General features: G+C 44.1%; 1 protein-coding gene across 4 annotated transcripts; it reads right to left on the bottom strand.

Annotated features, from left to right (window-relative positions):
• Positions 1-1,904: 1,904 nt before the first annotated feature.
• Positions 1,905-16,842, bottom strand: NIPAL3 (NIPA like domain containing 3). Of its 4 annotated transcripts, none has more exons than XM_068417940.1 (13): positions 16,757-16,842; positions 14,418-14,830; positions 12,875-12,943; positions 12,605-12,776; positions 12,436-12,495; positions 11,596-11,741; positions 10,730-10,826; positions 9,320-9,455; positions 8,551-8,639; positions 7,158-7,221; positions 6,266-6,360; positions 5,371-5,566; positions 1,905-3,066 (listed from the first exon to the last, which is right to left on the bottom strand). In XM_068417940.1, the coding sequence occupies exons 2-13, from the start codon at positions 14,514-14,516 to the stop codon at positions 3,024-3,026; spliced, it is 1,266 nt and encodes a 421-aa protein (XP_068274041.1). In that variant the 5' UTR covers positions 14,517-14,830; positions 16,757-16,842; the 3' UTR covers positions 1,905-3,023. The 4 variants fall into 4 exon arrangements, with proteins under 4 accessions (XP_068274041.1, XP_068274042.1, XP_068274040.1 ...); XM_068417941.1 differs by lacking the exon at positions 16,757-16,842 and adding an exon at positions 15,984-16,468 and having other exon boundaries at positions 11,596-11,717; XM_068417939.1 differs by lacking the exon at positions 16,757-16,842 and adding an exon at positions 15,984-16,467.
• Between the last annotated feature and the right edge of the window lie 3,029 nt (positions 16,843-19,871).

Raw genomic sequence — 19,871 nt, 5'->3', positions numbered from 1 at the left:
AGGATTGCTGCTGCCACCAGCCCGCGTTATGCTCTGAGGTGGCAGCCAAAGTTAATCGGTTTTAGTTTGGAGTTGGCCTCAGCTGGTGGACACGCTCAGGCAGTTGCCAGATGGGAACAGTGACAGTTTGTGTCACTTGTCTCTCAGAGTAAATCATGGCTTAATCCAGCGATGAGATGATTTGAGACAGTGGTCATCTGAACCGTGTGATAAATGAATGCTTGTGTGCGTCTACATCCAAAGCACAAACCAACGTCCTTTTTTTGGTTGTATTCAGTTCTCCACAAAAAGCACACAAACCTCTATTGAATTCCACTGACACAAATACATAGTTCAACAGCTTTGTCCTCACTTGGAACGCCAGAAGACAGGATTTTTGACATAAATACTGAAATTTCTGTAGTTGAAATGCTTTCTGCTGAAGTTTAGATACAGAAAAAAGGCAAAAAGTAACACTAAGCTGGTCCTCTTCATCAGGCTTGCAACGTATCCACAGTGCAGACCTTTCCCTCGTAAGAAAACAGGACATAGTAGAATTCATTTTTAGAAAGGTCAGACCAGTTTTACCTGTCCAGATATGGGATTCTGCAGTTCAGATGCAGTGCAAATTTGGGTAGTAATTGGTTAGTCTCAATTGCCTTAGCCTTCCTTGCCGCAATCACATGCTTTATTAATTCAATACCGTGTTCTTCCTCCCTGGCCAGCAATATATTCTGCTTTAATGCCACAAACTCCCAACATTTGTGTCCATTGCAGGGGCATTTTAAACACTCTTGTAAGAACACCTCTTTTGTAGCGTGCATTTTTGTAACGATCCTGACATCTGGCTTAATTGCCACCTCTTTGTATTAGCACTTAACACGGTTGGCTCTGATATAACATACTGACCCTTAAATGATGTATGTTAACAAAGTACTACCACATTTATCAGAAACTCTGGGGCTTAGGTATGCTGCTTCTGCAAGCATTCAGGAAAGTGATAGCCAGTATTTTAATACTCGTGTCCAGGGACATCTATGAAGTGCAGTTTTAACACCGAAGTGGATAAGGATGCTCTTGGGTTTTGTTTTTTTTTTTTCCATTTGTGGTTTGGGACCCCAAGAGATACATTTAATTAAGAGTATCCTGAGGGTTATCTTCTACTTATCCCCCTGGACTAAAATCCATATGGTGAGTGTTAATTAGGTTGGCAAGCATTCCATTAAGCTACATTGCCAGGATTCTAAATTTATGACTGTTTGTATCTCATAATGGCATTGTTAGGAAATGCCTTTAAGCTGCCCACTCTTGCAATCAAAGACATGATATCCTGTATCTGAAGGATGGCATCTCCTACAGCGTAGCGTTCCCAACGAGCGTTAGAGGTCTTCTCTGTCTTGGAGATGCATGCTGGTGTCTCAGCTTCAGTATGGAGTTGGCAGGCGTGCAAAAATCTGAGTCAGGCCACCAGTAATAAAATGCTTTTGGTTTTGTGATTTGGCTTGTGTCATGTGTGTCCCCCCCCTTCCTTTAGGCTATATTTGGATCACATTTTCAAGCTCTTCTCTGAAATAATGAATGCGAAGATATTTTTTTAAAGCCCTGCAAAACTAAGATTTTAAAGGAAATTGCGTGATTCCTAAAGCTGACACCAAATTCTTGGGGACTGACGTAAAATGGCGAGTGTTAGTAATGCTGCAGCCCTAAACAGGAGTTGTCACAATCTGCATTTCATTTACACGTATCCTGTTAAAAAAAGACATTCTTTGAATGCACGTAGTACTTAGGGTAGTAAACTAAATTCTGTCTTAACTTCTCTCAAGATATTTATGGCCGATTAAAGCTATACCAAGAGTATGGAGCAGGCCATAATTCTCATAGGTTTTACCACAATCTTTTATTAAGTTTCATTTCCAAAGGTCTCACCTAAAAGATAAATTGAATTAAATAGACATGCAACATTGCTTATGAAAAATTAAGCAGTTATCCTTAAGTCCAATACTGTAAAGCTTGATTTATTTACACATTTTAATGAGAACAAGAGAACATTGTAGGCAGATCATTTTGTACATTCAGCCGTATTCCACAGCATTAAGTCACATGTCAGATATACACTGAGAACGTATTAAGTGCTCTGGTGCATTGAAAAGCCACGCAGTGTGGAGGCAATAGATGTCAGTTCACATTTGATAAAGCAGCTGGGAGACAGAGAGTGAAGGAGCTATTCTACCAGTTTAGTAAAGGAGAGGGCAGTCAGTTGATTCCTGAACTGGAAGGAAGGTAAGGGGTTTATTTCAATCCTGAGCTATACCCTCCCACTGTTAGAAAGAGTGCTGAAGTCCTCCAGTCAAGGTTAAACAGATGTTTGGCTTCTAGGGGCCCTGTTGATGCCTTCTCAGCAACAGAGATGGCAGCTGTAAGACTGTGCTGAAGAGCAGAAAATAAAATCTTTTGGAAGCTTGGGAGAAAGAGCAAGAAAGGGGGAAGTACATAAAATACAAAAAAACCCTCCACATTTTAAAATTCAAGTATTGAACACAGGCAGCAAGCAGGAGCGAGGTGCAGTCTGGCAGTCCTACTGCTGTGCTTACAGTGGCTAATGCAGACTGGCAAAAATGTAACCCTTGCAACATCAGTGCGTTGAGTTAGGGCCTATAGCCCAAGGAACACCTCAGGCTCTACTAAGGTGGCACAATGGAGTAATCAAAAATATTGTGATTTATGTGCTGTAGAAACAGCCATCACCTCCCTTGGAGTCCTTTGTCAGGAAGTTTCCAAAAGCAAGTCTCACTGCAGGTAAAGGGAACTGTCATTATTAAGTAGAATTATTTAAACACACACAGACTGTGTAAATAAAACATAGTTATATAAAGCTTTGGAGCAAGACTCTTGCCTTTAGAGTCTTTGAGAGAAAAGGGCCAAAATACCACAATAATACAAAAGCTCAGGTTATGGCTGGAGGAAATTTCACCCAGAGTAGAAGACAGTCACGTGCTGACAACTGCAGGCTCTCTGGCAGAGAGGAGGGTCAGGCCAGGAGTCGGTCAGTGCTCAGACTGCAGGGCTGTGGAGAATCTGGGCAGCTTACTGCAAAAAAAATCATGGAATCAGGCCAGAAAGCAGCCCACAGCAACATCTGTAATAATTAAACACAGAGAATATTGCCATGTAAAAAGTGGAGTTTGTAGCTATGCATGGTTTAGCACAGCTTGTTTTAAAACAGTATGTTTCTGTGGTTTGAGAACTAATAGGTCAGAACAGCTACTGCCTCATTGATTAAAAGGGAAGAGATAAGAAAAGCCAGCGTTCTTGTACCCTTCCCACTCAGCCTCCCCTGTACTGCTTTGTTTTGTATTGTTAATGAACAAAAGCTGCACATAAATTCACAAACAATTGATTACTGGGGATACAAAGCCAAAGGTAGTAAATCAGTGCCACTGCAACTCCAAGAAGATTAATGGTCTGGCAGTATTAGCCCATTAACATTGTTATCTTACTTAAATACAAAAAGTATTGAGGGTAAAAGAAAAGCTGTTATTTCTTGAGATTTCATAAGCTCTAGTGTATGGGATGCCACTGATAAGATCTGGATTGTCAGACATGCCAAGCTGGTGAAGAAACTTCACATATAGGCACACGTACAGCCACCAGGTATCTGCTCTTGGGGGGGAGGGTGTGTTATAATTTTTCCAAGCTGCACAAAAATGCCAAAGCAATCTCAAGTATTTCCATATTGAATTAGTATTCATAGCTGGCAAGGCAAACATATGCAAAAGAACAGTTCTGTTATCACATACAATAGCAAGAACCTGGAATAACTATATACAAGTCAGTGGAGTTCTTGGGAATTTTCGGTAGTTGGAATGGAAAGTGGCCATCAGTTAATTTAAAAATAAAAAAAAAAAAGCAGCCAGTGTTGCAAGTCTAAGATCCTCCCAAGCCGCTTGGTATCAGAGTAACCACTTAAAAATGTGCAGAACACAATACTTCAAATGAAGTATTCTAAGGTCCTGGAGGAACTCCCCTATGCATACAGTCCAAGACACACCGAGCAGACTTAAAATTCTGTTTCCCAGCAAAACAACAGCCTTTAGAGAAGATGATTATATCGAAGTGCCCGTGTAACTTGCATATGCCAGTAGACATTGTACTTCGACCTTTTCACTTGACAGTTCCACCCCACCCCTGTGTCTATTCTCCCTTCATATCAGCTTCTAGCCATCTCTTGGGAGCTGGAAAGATAAATATCATGAGTACACAATGCTCCATTATTCTTACAGTCCTCACTCACTGAGTGCCAGACTGTGTATGCTGCTTTTTTCTTCTTTGGTCATTCACAATATTAGACCAGTATCTTTTTTTAAAGAAAAAAAAAAAAAGGGGTGGGGGGGGAATCCCAGCCTATAACACCTAGACTAAGCTTTTTAACTAAGGAACGTCAACACCTTTAAGCATTTAGGACCACTAAACAAAGCTGGAAATCCTGCTTCAACCAGAAAGAAAATAAAAGCGATAGAGAATTAGGACCTCATCAAGAACTACAAAAAATCCCCACCAGATACCAGTCACATTACTCTTCTCATTCCTTCTTGTTCTCACACTCTACAGTGTTCCCTCTGCACCATTTAATACAACTTGAAGCTCCTGCTCTGAAACCATAAAACTGACAAATAATCTTTGTTCTAAGCGGCCACGGAATCCAGCAGGGCTATAAAAACAATTCACATCCCCAGTGCACATGTTCAACACTGGCCAGAGAACAGCTGTACAGGAAGTGCCCAAGATTCATGTTTTGAAGGAATAAAGCAGCTTGCTTACTGTAACCAAAGACACTGCTCCAAAGACACAGCAAGTTCAGTATTCATGCTTGAAAACAATTACATTTTATTGCCATGTTAAGGTAGTTTGGTGGTCACGCTGGAGACATGAGGATTTACAACTTCTCTGGAAATCCATCACAGTCTCTATATATGAAAGATGAAATCCTGCCCTCCTCTCTCTGTGGGCAACTCCTGAAAACTTCTATTTGGAGATAAACGCACTCCCAGCAGGACTAAAAATTGCACAGTCACTTCTCTTCCCACAGCTCTGTGTTTTCACAGCATCTGCTATCTCATCGGTTTCATACCGCCATGATACCGCACTCACCATTTCACGCTTCCAGTCAGCAGCCTTCAATGGAGAACTGTGATTTATTTCTTGCTAAGACGAATGCTTTCAACTTCACAACTATAAAGAGTTGTTTATTTTAATAATCAGCCTTGAAAGTTAAGTTTGAGACGAACTTTAAACTAGATCAAGGTTGGCTTTACACTTGCTTATATTTTAATGGGTAAATAAATAAAGGTCATACTTCTGACGATTCAAATCAGTTCCTTAAAGGTCACTCACTCCTTTTTGCTGTGCTCCAGCACCCGGTAGGGTGGAGCAGAAACTCCTTTGGAACCATGTTGCTCCTGCACGATCGGCAGTGTAGCTGGAGTATAAATTTCCGGCATGTTGTCATTGTTCTCTAGGGCACCGTAAGAAAAAGAAGCTTTGAGGTCAGGCTGAACTGCAATCCCTTTATCGTGCATATTCTGCATGCCTGAAAAGAGCAAAGACAGGGATTAAATGCTTAGGAACAAAACTGCATTCTTCCTGCACTCTGTTAAATCAGCAAATTATCACGTCTCAGCGTTCGTGATATGCGGCTCATCAGTTCCTTGAGTGTTAAATGAAAGACATAATGTTTTTCTGCTTAGCACTAAAGCAACTAATGGAGAAATAATCTTCAAGTAAATGAGGTATGGCAGTCTGTTATTTATCAAGTGCTGTATATCTTTTATACAGCTCACCAGAAAGAGAGCTTAGCTGTACTTCCCAAAAGAAATTTCTGCTTCCCCTGGCCTCTACCTCCTGCAACATACCTCAGCCTTCCCCAATAATCAGTGCTTCCTGCTGGATGAAGACCAAGCCCAGTCCCAAGCATATGCTCAAAACTAGTTCATCTTCCCAGATAGAAGCCAACTGGACAAGGCTGTTCTGACAAAGTATGACATCCCCCCTGGTGTCAGAGGACCCAGAATAAGTGGCATCCAAGTGGCACATCATCTCTTCTCTGCTCCAGGCAAAACAGGCATGTACCCCTCACAAGGCGCAAACAAACAAGAGAAGGAAAAACTAGAAAACACCACAGCTGCCTGATATATCTGGATACTTAACAGAGCCTAAAGCTTGAGCTTTCACAGTGAAGCCCAACACTTAAAAAAGAAAGACTGATAAACCACTGTATTGTTACTGTTACCTGGCATAGCATCCATCGATATGTAAGGTTCAAACGGTACAGATTTCTTCCTATTTCTTGTGATCAGAAAGACTCCTAGAAATGCTATGAGGCACCTGAGAGAGAAGACAAGATCTACTGAGATAACTGTGAAAAGGGAGAGGAGGTAATATTGCAACTCTCTCAGCTGAATAACCCTCTTCAACAGTACTGAAGTCCACCTAGCAACCAGAACAGTTTCACCTTTTCTTTATCAAAACACAGGGAAAAGTTTTCACGTTAATTAATTAACCTTGACTAAGGGGAAAGGAAGCATATCAAAATCTGGTTTTCTTTGATGAAATTCCAGGATTTAGCAGCCTGACCTTTGAAAGGTTTCCCATAGGTAAACACACTAACAACTGTCAATCTTGATTCTTAGAGTTTGTTGACAGAGAAAGGTGCGGTCCAAAACATTAATCTCCCAATTGTTTTTTTCTGTACTAATGTGAAAGACATTTCAGAATGTCCCCTGATTATGGCGAGCTAATCACATCAAGACACTGTCCTAGGACTAAATACTGAGTTACACAGCAAATGCTTTACTGATCATATCTGCATTGTGGGAGTGTCCATGCCCTAAGAAACAGGACTCCAGTACAGTCAGTAAGGGATTTAGTGTTTGATGTTGTACAATTACGCGTAACTGAGCGTTATACAATTCCTCTAGAGCATCCATCATCACTCAGATAAGATACTGGGCTCTATGAGCCATTGTCTGCTCTAACAGCAAAACTGCTTTCAGTTTGCCCTCCTCTCCAAGACAGCACGTACCTCCAATATATATAGAGATAGATTGGTATGTATTTTTTAAGTTTTAGTCATATTAACAAATACTTTCCAGTTTTCTACCAAGGAAACGTTAAACACTTACCCAAGTGCAAACATACATATATGGAGAACATCTTCGCCGGTGAAGTCCAAGTAAAAAGTTGCTCCTTGAAAAGGAAATTTTGATAAATCTTTTAGAATTTCACTACGGAAATAGTTATACTGGTGTAACTAATATAGATGCAAGTAAATCTGTGCAGCAGCCCAGCAACTAGTACAAATCTTTCCGCATTGGGGTAGGCGGTTGTGAAGGAAACACTGCTGGAACTATTGCAGGTCACTGTGCTAATAAAGCCTGAGCCAAATTCTCACCACACAACAGTGGTTACCACATAAACAAGAGACTGTATTTCTGAAGTCTGAATGACAAACCAAATTGTGTCTCTCTAACTACAACAGGATACAAACTCTTGACCCCAAACAAGTATATACAGCTCAAACCTATAAAACGACACGTATCCTTGGTGTCCTGGATGTCAACAGGACACGCATTCTGGCTCCTACTCTTTACATTTCTAATTGAAGTAGAGTAAATAACCCAATGAATCTGAGAGCAGCCTATGGCTTGGAACATGACAGGAAATAAACATTATCCAAAGAGCAGCCCACACTGTCCCATGACATTGAAGAGCATTCAAAGGCAATGTGTAATTTACAGGGGGAGCTATTGCCCTTATATACCTAGAAGGGCATTACTGTTTACACAGATAGTAGTGCATCTGCTTGACAGTGATGGATTTCTCCGGTGTTGGGGTTTTGGTTTGGTTGTTTGATTGTTTTTTTTCCCCCAGTTTTGCTCATGTCTAACTGAAGAACAAAACCTTAAAAATGCTGCTTGTCAGGTTTGAAGCCCAAGGCGGATTAAAACGCTCATCTTTGTTCATGCAGACAAAGCTTCTCCTATGTGGGCAAGGGCTGAAACTGGAGTAAACTGTTCAGAAAGAAAAGTGCCTATAAAGCTGTGAGCAGCTGCATTAGAGATACAAGGCAAACAAGACTATTGGGAAGAGAATCTAACACCTTTGTACAGAGGAAGCAAATACGTTTATACACTGTATCACATACATTTGAACAAAATCTAGATAAAATTACACATGGAGAAATTTTAGCTGTGTATTCAAGTTGCACATCTAAGAGCATACATCACCCTCTTCTACACGCTAGCATGGTGTGAGCAATACAGTCTCAAACTAAGTTCTCATGCACTTAAACAAAATGACAGAACTTAGCAGAAAATTTAACACAGTCCAATGGGATAATTCACATTTATGGAAAGAAATAAGAACCAAAGCCAGCTACAGAAGAGAGATGACAAGAAAATACAAGTCATCATCTTGCTGAGTGTTCACCGTCCTCGTCTGTAAGCGAGGATTATTTTCCAAAATCTTTTGCCCTTCTTTTAGAAAGGACCAACACACCATTGTGTTGAGTGTTACCTGCTGTGATCGCTACTGTTGTGGACAGGATATAGCTGATGCTGGCAATCTGAGAGGAGTCATACAGCTGGGAGGCTTGAGCTAAAAATCTGCAATACAATGACAGACAACAGGGGTTGGTTTGGGAAGGATACTCCAATTGTGTAGCAGTTATCATGGACTAGTACAGGTCTCCTTTTTGGAAATACGTTTCCAAAGTGATGAATAAATTTAAGAAACTTTATTCTCTTTCTCACTAAACCTGCAGCAGCATCCCTTGGAATTAATATAAATGATGGAGGAGTAAGCCTTATGGCTATACTGACTAAAGGCAATGAAATTACTGCCATGGACCGTAGGGCCAGAATGTCACTCCCATTTTGAACAGCTTTTCATCCCTGCTGCTACCAGCTTTTTATGTTATTACAAGTGCAGAGGGGGAAAAAAATGGACACATCATCAACAACACTGATTCTGCACTTTTATTTCAGCCAGTGCACAGCTACTTTATTACATTTATTCCATGTTATTCCTAACATTGTTTTGCAAATACTTGAATGATGTATAAATTTGGGATTAAAAACTACTTGGCAGTGTCACTACATGGAAAAGCAAAGAACACCACTATTCCAGGCTCCCGTGACATGGGTGTGAGGACAGGTCACACAAGAGAATGGATAATTATTCTAAAATTTGATCAGCATTCCTGGAATGGATAACAAACAGCCCACTAACGACTGACCCACTGAAACCAGCACAACTATAGACAAAAAGAGAGTGAATGTCTTACGTTGCTTGAAAGATCGCTGTAGCAATCATGCACACCAACATGATATAAAATATAGGGTAGTCGAGTTGTAAGTTTCCTTGTATCGAGACAACAATCATGCCTGCCACAGCCTTCACGGTCACAACAGTCATGGAACCTGTGAATGTTTACCAAGACACAGCTGAAGCGCTGATACGTGCCCAACGGGACAGGAACGCTGCACATTCGCTCCCTACATGACAGGCAGCTGCAAACAAACCCAAGATCTACAAGAACTTGAATTGCCAGGGCAAACAAGGATGCAAAGGGCGTATTTTATCCCCAACTCTGCCAGTTTTAGTCCCAACAACTTCACCACAGTGACCTTCAATAAATCAATTAACCTTTCTGTATCACAGTTCTCTTCTCTACAGGACCGGGAGCATTTACTGTCTTTTTTAATTGTTTAAACGGTGTTGTGCAATCACATGATGGAAGGATGCAAATTTTCATTTCTGATGCCATGTTGGCTTGGTTAATAAAGCTAAGGAAGGTTTCAAAACAAGAATCAGAAAGAGCCTACTTCCTTTCCATTTCTTGAAAGCCCAAGTCAAGGCCATTCAGAATTAGAACAGTTGCTTTGTCTGTGATTCATGCAGCCTCTGAGGCATCAGCTGCTGAAATCCAGCCCCAAACAGTTAAAAAAAAAAAAAAGAAGACGACAAGACACTGCAGTGACTGAAATTGCGTAAACAGCAAAAATTGAAGACTCTGACATAGATTCAACAGCACATCGGGCTGCGTCACTGCCTTGCTATTATTTATCCTTTTTAAAGTTTAATTCATTGCAGTTTCTTAAAAAAAAAAAAACAGATTAATGTGGAGAAAGGTACAAGTGAAATCCTGGCCTTTCCAAAGTCACTGTAGGATCCCACTGTAGGCTACAAGGATATCAAAAGCATCATTTGACCCCATGTCCAGAGGCTCTCCCAATTTAAACAGGGACATACTGGCATGGCAGGGTATTTATCATTTCTTTAGCAACACAGCAAATCTTCCCAGAGCCAAGAAGATTCTTGTATGTCAAATCCTCTTTCATCACTGAATCAGCCTTCCTTATCCATTCAATGGATAAGATATTGTACCATGCTTTGCATGCACAGATTAAAATTAAGAACACTAATAAAGAACTTGCACTTTCTGTATTTGGCAGATTATTTGTCCTTATGGGAAATAAGTCTTAATTGCTCAAAGCTCATTTGCAAAATTCTTAAACATCACTGAAAGATATTAGCTTTCTCTAATTTGTAGTAACATTCCTGGAGTAGATTGGTGCATTTTATGACATTAATTAGGTCAATATAATTCCCTATCAGCATAGATGCCTCAGTTTACTGTAGTTTACTGTTATAAGCCAGAGTTAGAAGATTTTACAAGTCCATATCAACTTACCCAGCAAAGCTACCAGCAGAAGAATAACTACAATGTAGTTTGCGTTTTTCTCCTTGTAAAAATATAGCAGCAGGCAGAATACGATGATCTCCACAAGCTACAAAAGATAGAAATGAGAATATTAAAAGATGTGGGGTGTACAGGGTTGGCAGTAAATGGGATTCTGAGCCAGTCAAACATTAGAATTACACAAAAGAGCAAATCAAAGGATCCCACACAAACACAGATCAAATTCAGCATGATCTTAGATTCTAATTAGATGAGATATTGAATAGCTTCTTACAGAACAGGAAACATGAGACAATTCTGAAGTTATATTCATGGTAAAGCAGCAGATCAAATAATCCTGACTGAATAGTCACATCAGAGATCTCAGCCTACTTTCTGTAATGAGGTTCTTTAAGTGATCCCTGCAGCACACATCTTATTTCACAGCCAAACTTATCATCTCCATGAAAAAGCAATAGATTTCACAAGATTTTCAATAAGAGACTGATAGCTCCAAAGTCAAACCAGAAGAAGCACAGATGCAAGCACAGTATTTGGACCCCTCTGGAGCAGTTGCTCTCAGCAGCCATCAGTACTAGTGCCACAGGCTGAAGCTGACATATCAGGGAGACAGCAAGGTATTTTAAAAACTTTTCAGTTAAAGATATTTAAGTCCTACCAGATTAATTCAGAGAAAGAATGGGAGAGTTCCAAATTGTGCGTGCCTGTGTGGAACTGACACTGGAAGAAGCTGGCATAGGTTCATTAGCAAGTACAAGGAATATTGCTAGTAACCATAAGGAAAAATGGTACTTGAAATGAAACTCCCAATCAGGTATATAGGAGAAAACTGTCCCACATTTTATGGGCCATCTTACCATATACAACAGAAATGGCCAGCTCACTAAATGCCTAGTGATATTTTCTCCTGTCATCTTCTCATGACTGTTAGGTCCAAATGTTATCAGCAGGTAAGTTCCAACAATTGCCAAAGCACAGCCTACAAAGGACAAAACATAGCGCCCTTTGGCAACCAAAGGACAGAAAAAAAAAGAAAAAGAGAGAACAAAGTTAGTGGGTTAGTGTGGATGCATGGAATTAATATCACACGTGCACAGTGACCATCAATGACATCATGCACATTCCTCTGAATGACTCATTTCTCTGCCCTTCATGCCCCGCTTTCAAAATACTAGAACCAAAAAAACCTTAGGCAATGTGTGTGCTGTGAGTTGAGGAAAAAAGCTCATACCAGGTAGCATCTGCTAAACAAACAGGAGCTACAAGTTCTATATCTGGGGCTTATCCTGTGCCTGGCACTGCCCGCAGCCCATCTTGTAGGAAATGGAAGACTGAATGCCCCAGTTCTGCAAACACTTGCACATGTATGAAATTCAGCTGATTCAGTCGTGCCTATGCTATTGCAGAGTCAAGGCCCTACGCTGCAGCTTCAGCCCAGAGAGCCACGATTCTCAAATCCTGCAAACAAACACCATTTCCATGTATTTCTGATATCTGTGAGATTCAGATGATTTGGCACAAGTCAGAACAAAAAAAAAAAAAAAATCAACTTTTAACAAACAGTGGATGAGATGACATACTACTTCTAGCTAATGGAGATCTTGCCATCTCTCTAATTATGATTTTTGAGAGGCCATGCTATGTGTTGAATGGCTTGTAAGCAGAGAAGAAAAATGAAAAGGAACTGTGGAACTTACTCAAAAAATCCTTGGGCTTCCATTTTTCTTTAATAAATATAATTCCTATGATTGCACTAGCTATAAAAAAAGGAGAGAGAAACAGTGAGTTATGTATCAGTCCAATGATCAGCAATCTCACACTGGAAGGCACTCAGACTTGCATGGCTGTTGTCTCTTTCCTCCTTACCTATAACAGACACTGCGCTGAGTGGCACAATCAGTGAAAGAGGAGCAAAGGCATAAGAGGAGAACACTCCCAGTTCACCCAGCACCAGCAGAAACAGTCCACACCACCATGTCTTGGTTTTGAAGTAGGCTCGGGGGTCTTTGGAACCTGCCAGTCGGATGTGGCTGTATTTCTAGAAAAGAAAATAAAGGCAAAGAATCTTTGGTGTGCTTGATGCTTTTTAATGCAGGATGCTTGAGGCAGGATCAATATTTGCTTCGTGATACTCACCTGGAGGTTGAGTGCAATGCTGATAACAAGATGCCCAAAAATAGCTAGTAATGCACCAATCAAGTTCTCCTGTAAAAACAAAGTAAACACACAGATATTAAATTTAGCCACTGGACCCTGAAGGAAGTTGGAGCTTTTTGCACAACCTGAAGAAGAGCAGACTTTTAAAGCAGGTCCTAGATCACCTGTCAATAAAATCTCTCTGTTTATCTTCCTCCCTTTCTACGTGATCTAGGGCAATTCAGGCAAGTTCCCTGTGGCTACATTCCAAATCTGTGAAACTGGTAGCAACTCCTAGCAAGCTCCCAACCCCTTCTACATCAGCATTTCCAGCTCTGCAATAATTCTCACGGTCTAAAGACAGAATTTGAAATAAAAAAGGATGTAAAGCAGGCTGAGACACAAAGGAAACGTACATTAGGAGTGAACAGAAGAGACTGAGGCTAAGCCAGGCTATTTAGTGTTTGTGTTCTTCCAACAACTGTCTAAGTCTCATTAGATGTCATTAGCACTTTTCATTTCAGTGGAGGTCTCCAAGATACAGTGGAGTACTTGCTTTGATTGATTTGGGATAACTGAGCTCACATTTGTGTTCCTCCCTTAACAGTAAATATACTATTCTTGATTTTCTCATACATAGTAAGTCTTTGAGGTTTCAAGTTCTTATCAGTGGAACAAGAAGCTCTTTATCAGGATGCACGAAAATAAGATTCACCCAAGCAGCTTCATTCAAAAACACACGAGGTATCTTCCCACAAAAGACAGTAAAGTTGGCTGGAAAATGTCACTGTGTGATTACAGATGTAGCCAGAGAAGCTCAGCACAGTTTACTGGTTCAGCAACTGGACTTCAGTTTAGAAGACAGGGAGGACATGGTGCCTCAGTTGAAAAGCCCCTACATGCAGCACAGGTTTGGGACTGGCTTCTGGACTGTGAGAGCCTGCAAGCCACAGGCAGCCTGGTCAGCTTTTACAAGGCACCTAGGACTGTGTTCTCAGCAAAGTACCTTTTCTAGTGAAAAAAAAAAAAAGCCATTCTTGCTGGGATTTTCTGAGCACTTTCGAAATCAGGGATTCAAAGGAAACTGATTTGGGAACAGCTCTGTTCCCAGTTGAATAAGGAGGAACTACAGCAGTGTGCCCTACCTCAGCTGCAGGCTCTCTGCATGACCATGGGCTGACCCACCTGAAATTCAAGCACTTGAATATACAGCAGACCAGAACATCTGACCTCAATTACTGATGTATGGGTTAGTCTGAAAAGGCACCCAGCAGGATTTATTGCACCTAACCACCTTTAGACATCCACATGATCTTTTAACTGCCAGACATTCTTTCTTCACATTGTCTAGCTCTTTGAGACACAGAATTTCTCTTTCTTTCTCTCACTGCTTATATACACAGCATATAATAGACTGGGACCTCCAGGCATGGCTAAATACAAAGTGTACTTCCTGAAAAAAAAATAACCAAAATACAGTGGCATTATCAGCTTACTTGAATAGTTAGGGCCTTCTAGGGATAGACTGCGGTAGAAATCTGACCTTGTAAGAAAAGGAGTCAGTGTGTGGCTGCACAGAAACCGCTGCTGTGGCCAACGGGAGTTGCTGAAGTTGCAGATTTGGACCATTGCCTCCTTCCATTTTGGATGATTGAAGGATTTGCTTTTCAGCCTCTTTGATGCTGGAACTTCTCTTTAAAGAAGAGGCTTGGACCCTGCTGGAACCACCTCATCTGTAGCTTGGTGGTACCACTTCTTCCCATCCATCCTCTTTTGTTTAGGCAAGCAACAATTAGTTCAGCAAAGCACAAAAAAATTCTGTGTAGCCTGTCTGCTGCTTTTCTTCCCCCACCAGGCTCCACTGAGATAGGGCAGGCACTGCAGGCAGAAGTGTAGATGAGCCAGTATTTCCAGCCAGTCAGTGGGGCAGCAAGGTTATATTCCTCCAAGGTGACACTGAGGGAAAAAATTTAAAAATATAGAATTAGGTTAAATGAACTTAATGGTCCAAAACCTACAATGAAATCCTGCTGAAGGACAGGCCACAGAAAACTCCCTGGAATCAAACTGCACCTATCAGCAGAGAAAGTAGAGTTTAAATGCTTTCCTACAAAGACTTAAACACAGAAACTTGCACAGACCTTGCTTTACAAGAGCTCACAAACTGGCTTGGCCCCAAAGGTGACATATTCAGCTGGCATTTAATACCAGGCCTTGCCATTTGGAAAGCTCGTATCAAAAAGTCCTCCAAGCCCTGCTTTTCATTTCTCTACTGCCTGCGTACCTCTGTTCTTTGTTCAGGACGCAGCATTACATTAGTCACGCCAACCCCACGTGCTGGGGATGACAGTGCTGCTCGTCATGCAAACAGAGGTCATTTCAGTGTAATTGCTGTGAGTGGAGTTTGGAGGCTGAATTCCTTAAGAGCCAGACTCACTGCAGGTGTCTGGAAAGCACCGCACACAGCAGAGCGGGCTGAAGTCCCTGCATGGCTCCTCTCACCAAAGACCTCAGGGAGCATCAGCAACCCTGAGCCACGGACCCTGGTGGAAAGACCCCTTTGTACAGAGGGGGATGCCGCTGTACAGCCATTGCAGGGGTGTGACCCTCACAAGGGACAAGTCCTTGGTCCACTCAAAGACCACCCGAAACGGTGCAGGCTGAGCACCCCTTACACTCAGACCCTGGGAAATTGGCCTGTGGTCACATCCTGACATAGTAGGACCCATCCCATACTCAGGCCCCAAACCCTCTTGGCCAACCTTAGCCTGTGAGAGATTACTTTAACTCAGGGGCTGCCCCAGTGCCTCCAGCGTGGGGGGTGCAGTGGTAGCAGGACAGCCAAGCCATGGAAGGGCACAAACACCCGCTGTGACAGGAGGTGGGGGCAAAGCCCCCTCCCATCGTGGGGAAACCCTGCCCGGGCAGAGCAGAGCCTGGCTGAGGGCAGGGGGTGCCCCCAGGACACCCTCCCCGGCTCAGGCCGCCCTGCCCAGCCCAGCCCCGCAGCCGGACCTCAGCGGCGGTTTGTCCCCGACAAAAACCCTCCGGAAAACCCGCAACGCCGAGGGGGGAGAGGCGGCCTGCCCCGGCGGCCCCGCGCACTCACCTGCTCCCTCAGGGAGCGGCCCGCGCACTCCGCCCCCCTGGCCCGCGCCTTTGGCCCTCAACTTCGGTTCCCGGCCGAGCGCCGCGTTCGGTTCCTGCCCGGCCCCTCCGATTTGCCGCCAGCCCTGTCAGTCCGGGGCCGGGCCCCGGCTGCCGGCGAGGACTGGCTGCCGGGCGGGGGTCGGGCCTGGCCCAGCCTATGGGCCGAGCCCGTCTGAGGCGCAGGGCCCCGGGGAGGCGGGCGGGAGGACGGAGCCGGGTTCCGCCGTTCGTTCGGGCGGGGCGGGGCGGGGGCTGTGGCGGCGGCGCCCTGCTCCGGGGCCAGGCCTCCCGGAGCCCCGGTCCCGAGGGGAGGAGGGAGCGCTCCTCGACCCAGGGCTCCAGGGACAACCGCGGCACCCCACCGCCTTCACCCGGCGGCGCCCATCCCTCCCCGCACGGCCCGGCCTCCCCCGCCGCCTGCCCCGGAGGCGGCTCCGGCTCCGGCAGGGCCCACCCGGCCGCCAGAGCCGCCTTAAGGCGCATGCGCAACCAGGCTCCTCCGAGCCACCTTAACCAACCGCGCGCACGGCGGCTCTGAGAGTTCGCCTGTGATTGGGCGGCTGCCGGAGGGCCCAGAGTAACGGGCGCAGTGATTGGAGGAGAACTGGGTCGGCCGTTGTCGCGGCAACCAGGTGTACGCGCTCCCTCAGCCACCGGTACCGCCGAGGGCCGGAGCGTCCCGAGACGCACGGGCAGCTACCGGCAGGTACAGGCCGCACCGCGCCGCCTCACCTGGGCGGGGGCACCCCCGGGGCGCACCGCGCTGCCTCTCTCCGTTAGGTACCGCCATTCCCAGCGTGCACCGCGCTACCTCACGGGACGGGCTGACGCTGTTCCCGGCATGCACCGCGGGGCGGGGCCGTGACGTCGCTTCCTGTAGCCCCGCAGAGGCGCTTCCCTCACAGCAAAGGCCATGGCGGACCCCTGACACCTCTGGAGCAGTTTATATCTACCCTGGTTAGAGGTGTTTCAGGTCCAAAATTGCTCTCTTTGGGGACAAACCAGCACAAGGCAATAAGAAACGCTATTAAATCATAACCCTCCAGTTGCTGTGTGTTTTGCAAGACGGTGGAAATCATGCGGTTTGCTCCCTTGTGGCACTGACCACCTCCTCATCCTTCACACCACCCCTGTAAGAGCCTGTCCCTAGCAATTACTCAGACCTCTCCCCTGCACTAACCTTCCCCCTAATTACAGAGTTTATTTTAAGACCTGTACTATCCTTGGTCAGAAGCACACTTAACGTTTTCAGTGACTTTATATGTAAAATTTCCTAGTGCAACTCTGCCTGGTAGTAATAACGCCAGAGCTTAATTAGATGAGGTATCAGCGTTCTTGTCATGATATGTCTGTGGGAGACTACGCAATTTGAAATCCCGTAGTAGCTCCCACCTCACCATCTCTTGGCAGCCGACACCACTGCCAAGACAAGGCCTTTGATTCTGGGCCTGCAAAGCGCAGCGCCTCTTGGGTGGCACCAGGCAGCTTCATGTCCGAGTTCGGCAGGAGCCGGGGCACTCAGCATCTTCCCTCACATTTTCAGTTTAGAGTGGGTCAGCCCCATGAAGTGAGTTATTACGATGCCTGACTCAGTAAATGAGGACAGCCTGCAAAAGCGATGTAACAGCACTGAGTCACCCTTAAAGCCCATTCATCAACAGTGGTGCTTCAAAGTGCCTTTTTTCCCTTTGCTTCTTAAATAAAACAGGGAAATCAAATGCAGAAATGACTGCTGATTTCTTGACTTGAATACTGCATAAATGTTAGATTTGCCTTTAACTTACACATCCTATTTAAAATGAAAGCTGGCTTTGTAGTTATATGTTTCCTCTATCTCCATATTCAGAATTGTGTTATCGTCGTCTGCTCCTTTTAGGTTTCAAGATTTCCTCCAGTCCTTATAAACACCATAGGAAAGTAATCTCAAACTCAGACAAAAAAAAGGGATTTAATTCTCAGTCAAAGAGATTACAGTATAACCAAGTGAGTAACAAAAATGTTTCAAGTTTATGTCTTTGTTTCGAATTTATTTGCAACTCATAATGATCCTGTTTTGTAACAAGAACAGCAACAAAGTTTAGATCAAGGTTGTTAAAGTAACTTTGTAATCACAACTGATAACAGAATGAGAAAAATGGTAAAGCAATATTATTGGTTTAAACCTTGAAATTACTCCACATATAGCACCCTCGTCTGTACCATCTCTCACCCACCCAGCTTTGGCCCTGCTCCCATTCCCAATCTTCATGAGCCCCCCCAGGACACATATACATATTGCATTTCTCCTGCAGTTCAGCAGCAAATGCAAAGAGACCAGTGGAGTTAATGCTTGTGCAGCGATAGCACAAGATGACCCCTCCTATCTTTTTATATTCTTCACCCTGAGCCTTCCCTGGTTTGTAGGAATTATATTGGTACTTCTGTCATCTGGCCAGCAGAGGGGAGCAGAAAGATATTTTAAAACCAGACCGTTTTCCCAGCCTGCACTCTGCAGGGTTTCTTTTCAAGTCCAGCCAGCACTCACAGGTGCCAAGGGCCTCCTGGGCTTCCTGGATCCAGCTTTCAAGCTGCTTCCTCTGCTAGTGGAAAGAGGATGCCCATGGCCCCTGCTGACAGTCTCCTGCTGTCTGGTGACTACGTGGTAACCCTAGAACTCTGAAAATGAAGTATATTAAGAATTTCTGAAACTTTGTGTACCGGGTATGTAAAGTAGGTAAATCAAGGAAGTATTTGGCATCTTCCCTCTTTCTTCTTCTGCCTTTGGCATCTTCTCTTTCTTCTTCTTCCTTTGATCTCTTCCTCCTTTCTTGTCTCTCCCATCTCAGTGATATCAGGAGCGTATTATCTCAGGATTGAATAACAGCAATCAAGGACGTAAAGGACAAAAGATGAGGGAAAATGATCAAGGTAGAGAAGTTGCTTAAATACCCTCTGTAGGCGCCATCAGTCTGTTGGTCAGCTTCCAGGAGTTCCAGATGACCTGATGCTAAGTTCTGACTAAAAGAGAAGAGGCAGAGTCTTAAGGTAGCTTCACAAAGCACTCCCTTCCCTTTGAGAATTTCCTGCTTGAAGGGCAGAGCAGGCAGGAAGCCAAACCACAAGCTACACAAGGGCTTGGCTGATTCTTTCTTCAGCTTTGTCCCTAGAGAAAAGTTACCGCACCAGCTCGGGGAGGGGAAGCATTAGATCCATTAAGACTAGACCATTTGGGGGCTGCTGACTTAGTTTCCTCCACCAGAAGCACTTGACTCCGTCCTCTTCAGCACAAGCCATTTTGGAGTGCATTCCTTTAGCAGGGTAGTCAGGGATAAATGCTGGTACATGAAGTTTACCCACTTGTAATTTAGGCAAAGAGCTTATTTGCTGCTTACTACCTGACCTAGAATACCTAACAGGTGACTTGACCCACTTTTGTAACTCTGCCAGTTTACCACTGTCTTCTCACATCCCTACGGGTACCAGAACACTGGAGTTTGCAAGGTCTTTCTGTCGGACTTACCTCACAGCTCAGCACCCCCTTATACGACCAGAACACAACTCAAAGCATTCAGAGGGCACAGAGGTGGGCAGTCACTTTAGCAGGAGGTAAATTTCCAAGGGCGTGTAGATGTCTAATCTCAGATCGCTTTCAACAGCACTGAGGTGGTGATGGGCATGCCAAACCCAGAGCTGGATGCGCTGGATGGGAGAAGGGCTCTGTAGCTCTTTCCCTGACACGTGCTGTCCTGGAAGGTGCTAATCAAGAACGTGCTGCTGGAGTAGTAACTCCCCTTTATGGGGCAGGGCTGAGCATGGGACTCCATCCAAGCCTCAGCAGGCTGGTCAGCAGGAGCAGCCAAGCCTGGGC

The sequence above is a fragment of the Nyctibius grandis genome, chromosome 24 (genome assembly GCF_013368605.1).
Source record: "Nyctibius grandis isolate bNycGra1 chromosome 24, bNycGra1.pri, whole genome shotgun sequence".
Classification (NCBI taxonomy): Eukaryota; Metazoa; Chordata; class Aves; order Nyctibiiformes; family Nyctibiidae; genus Nyctibius; species Nyctibius grandis.
This window is presented reverse-complemented; position numbering and strand designations above follow the sequence as displayed.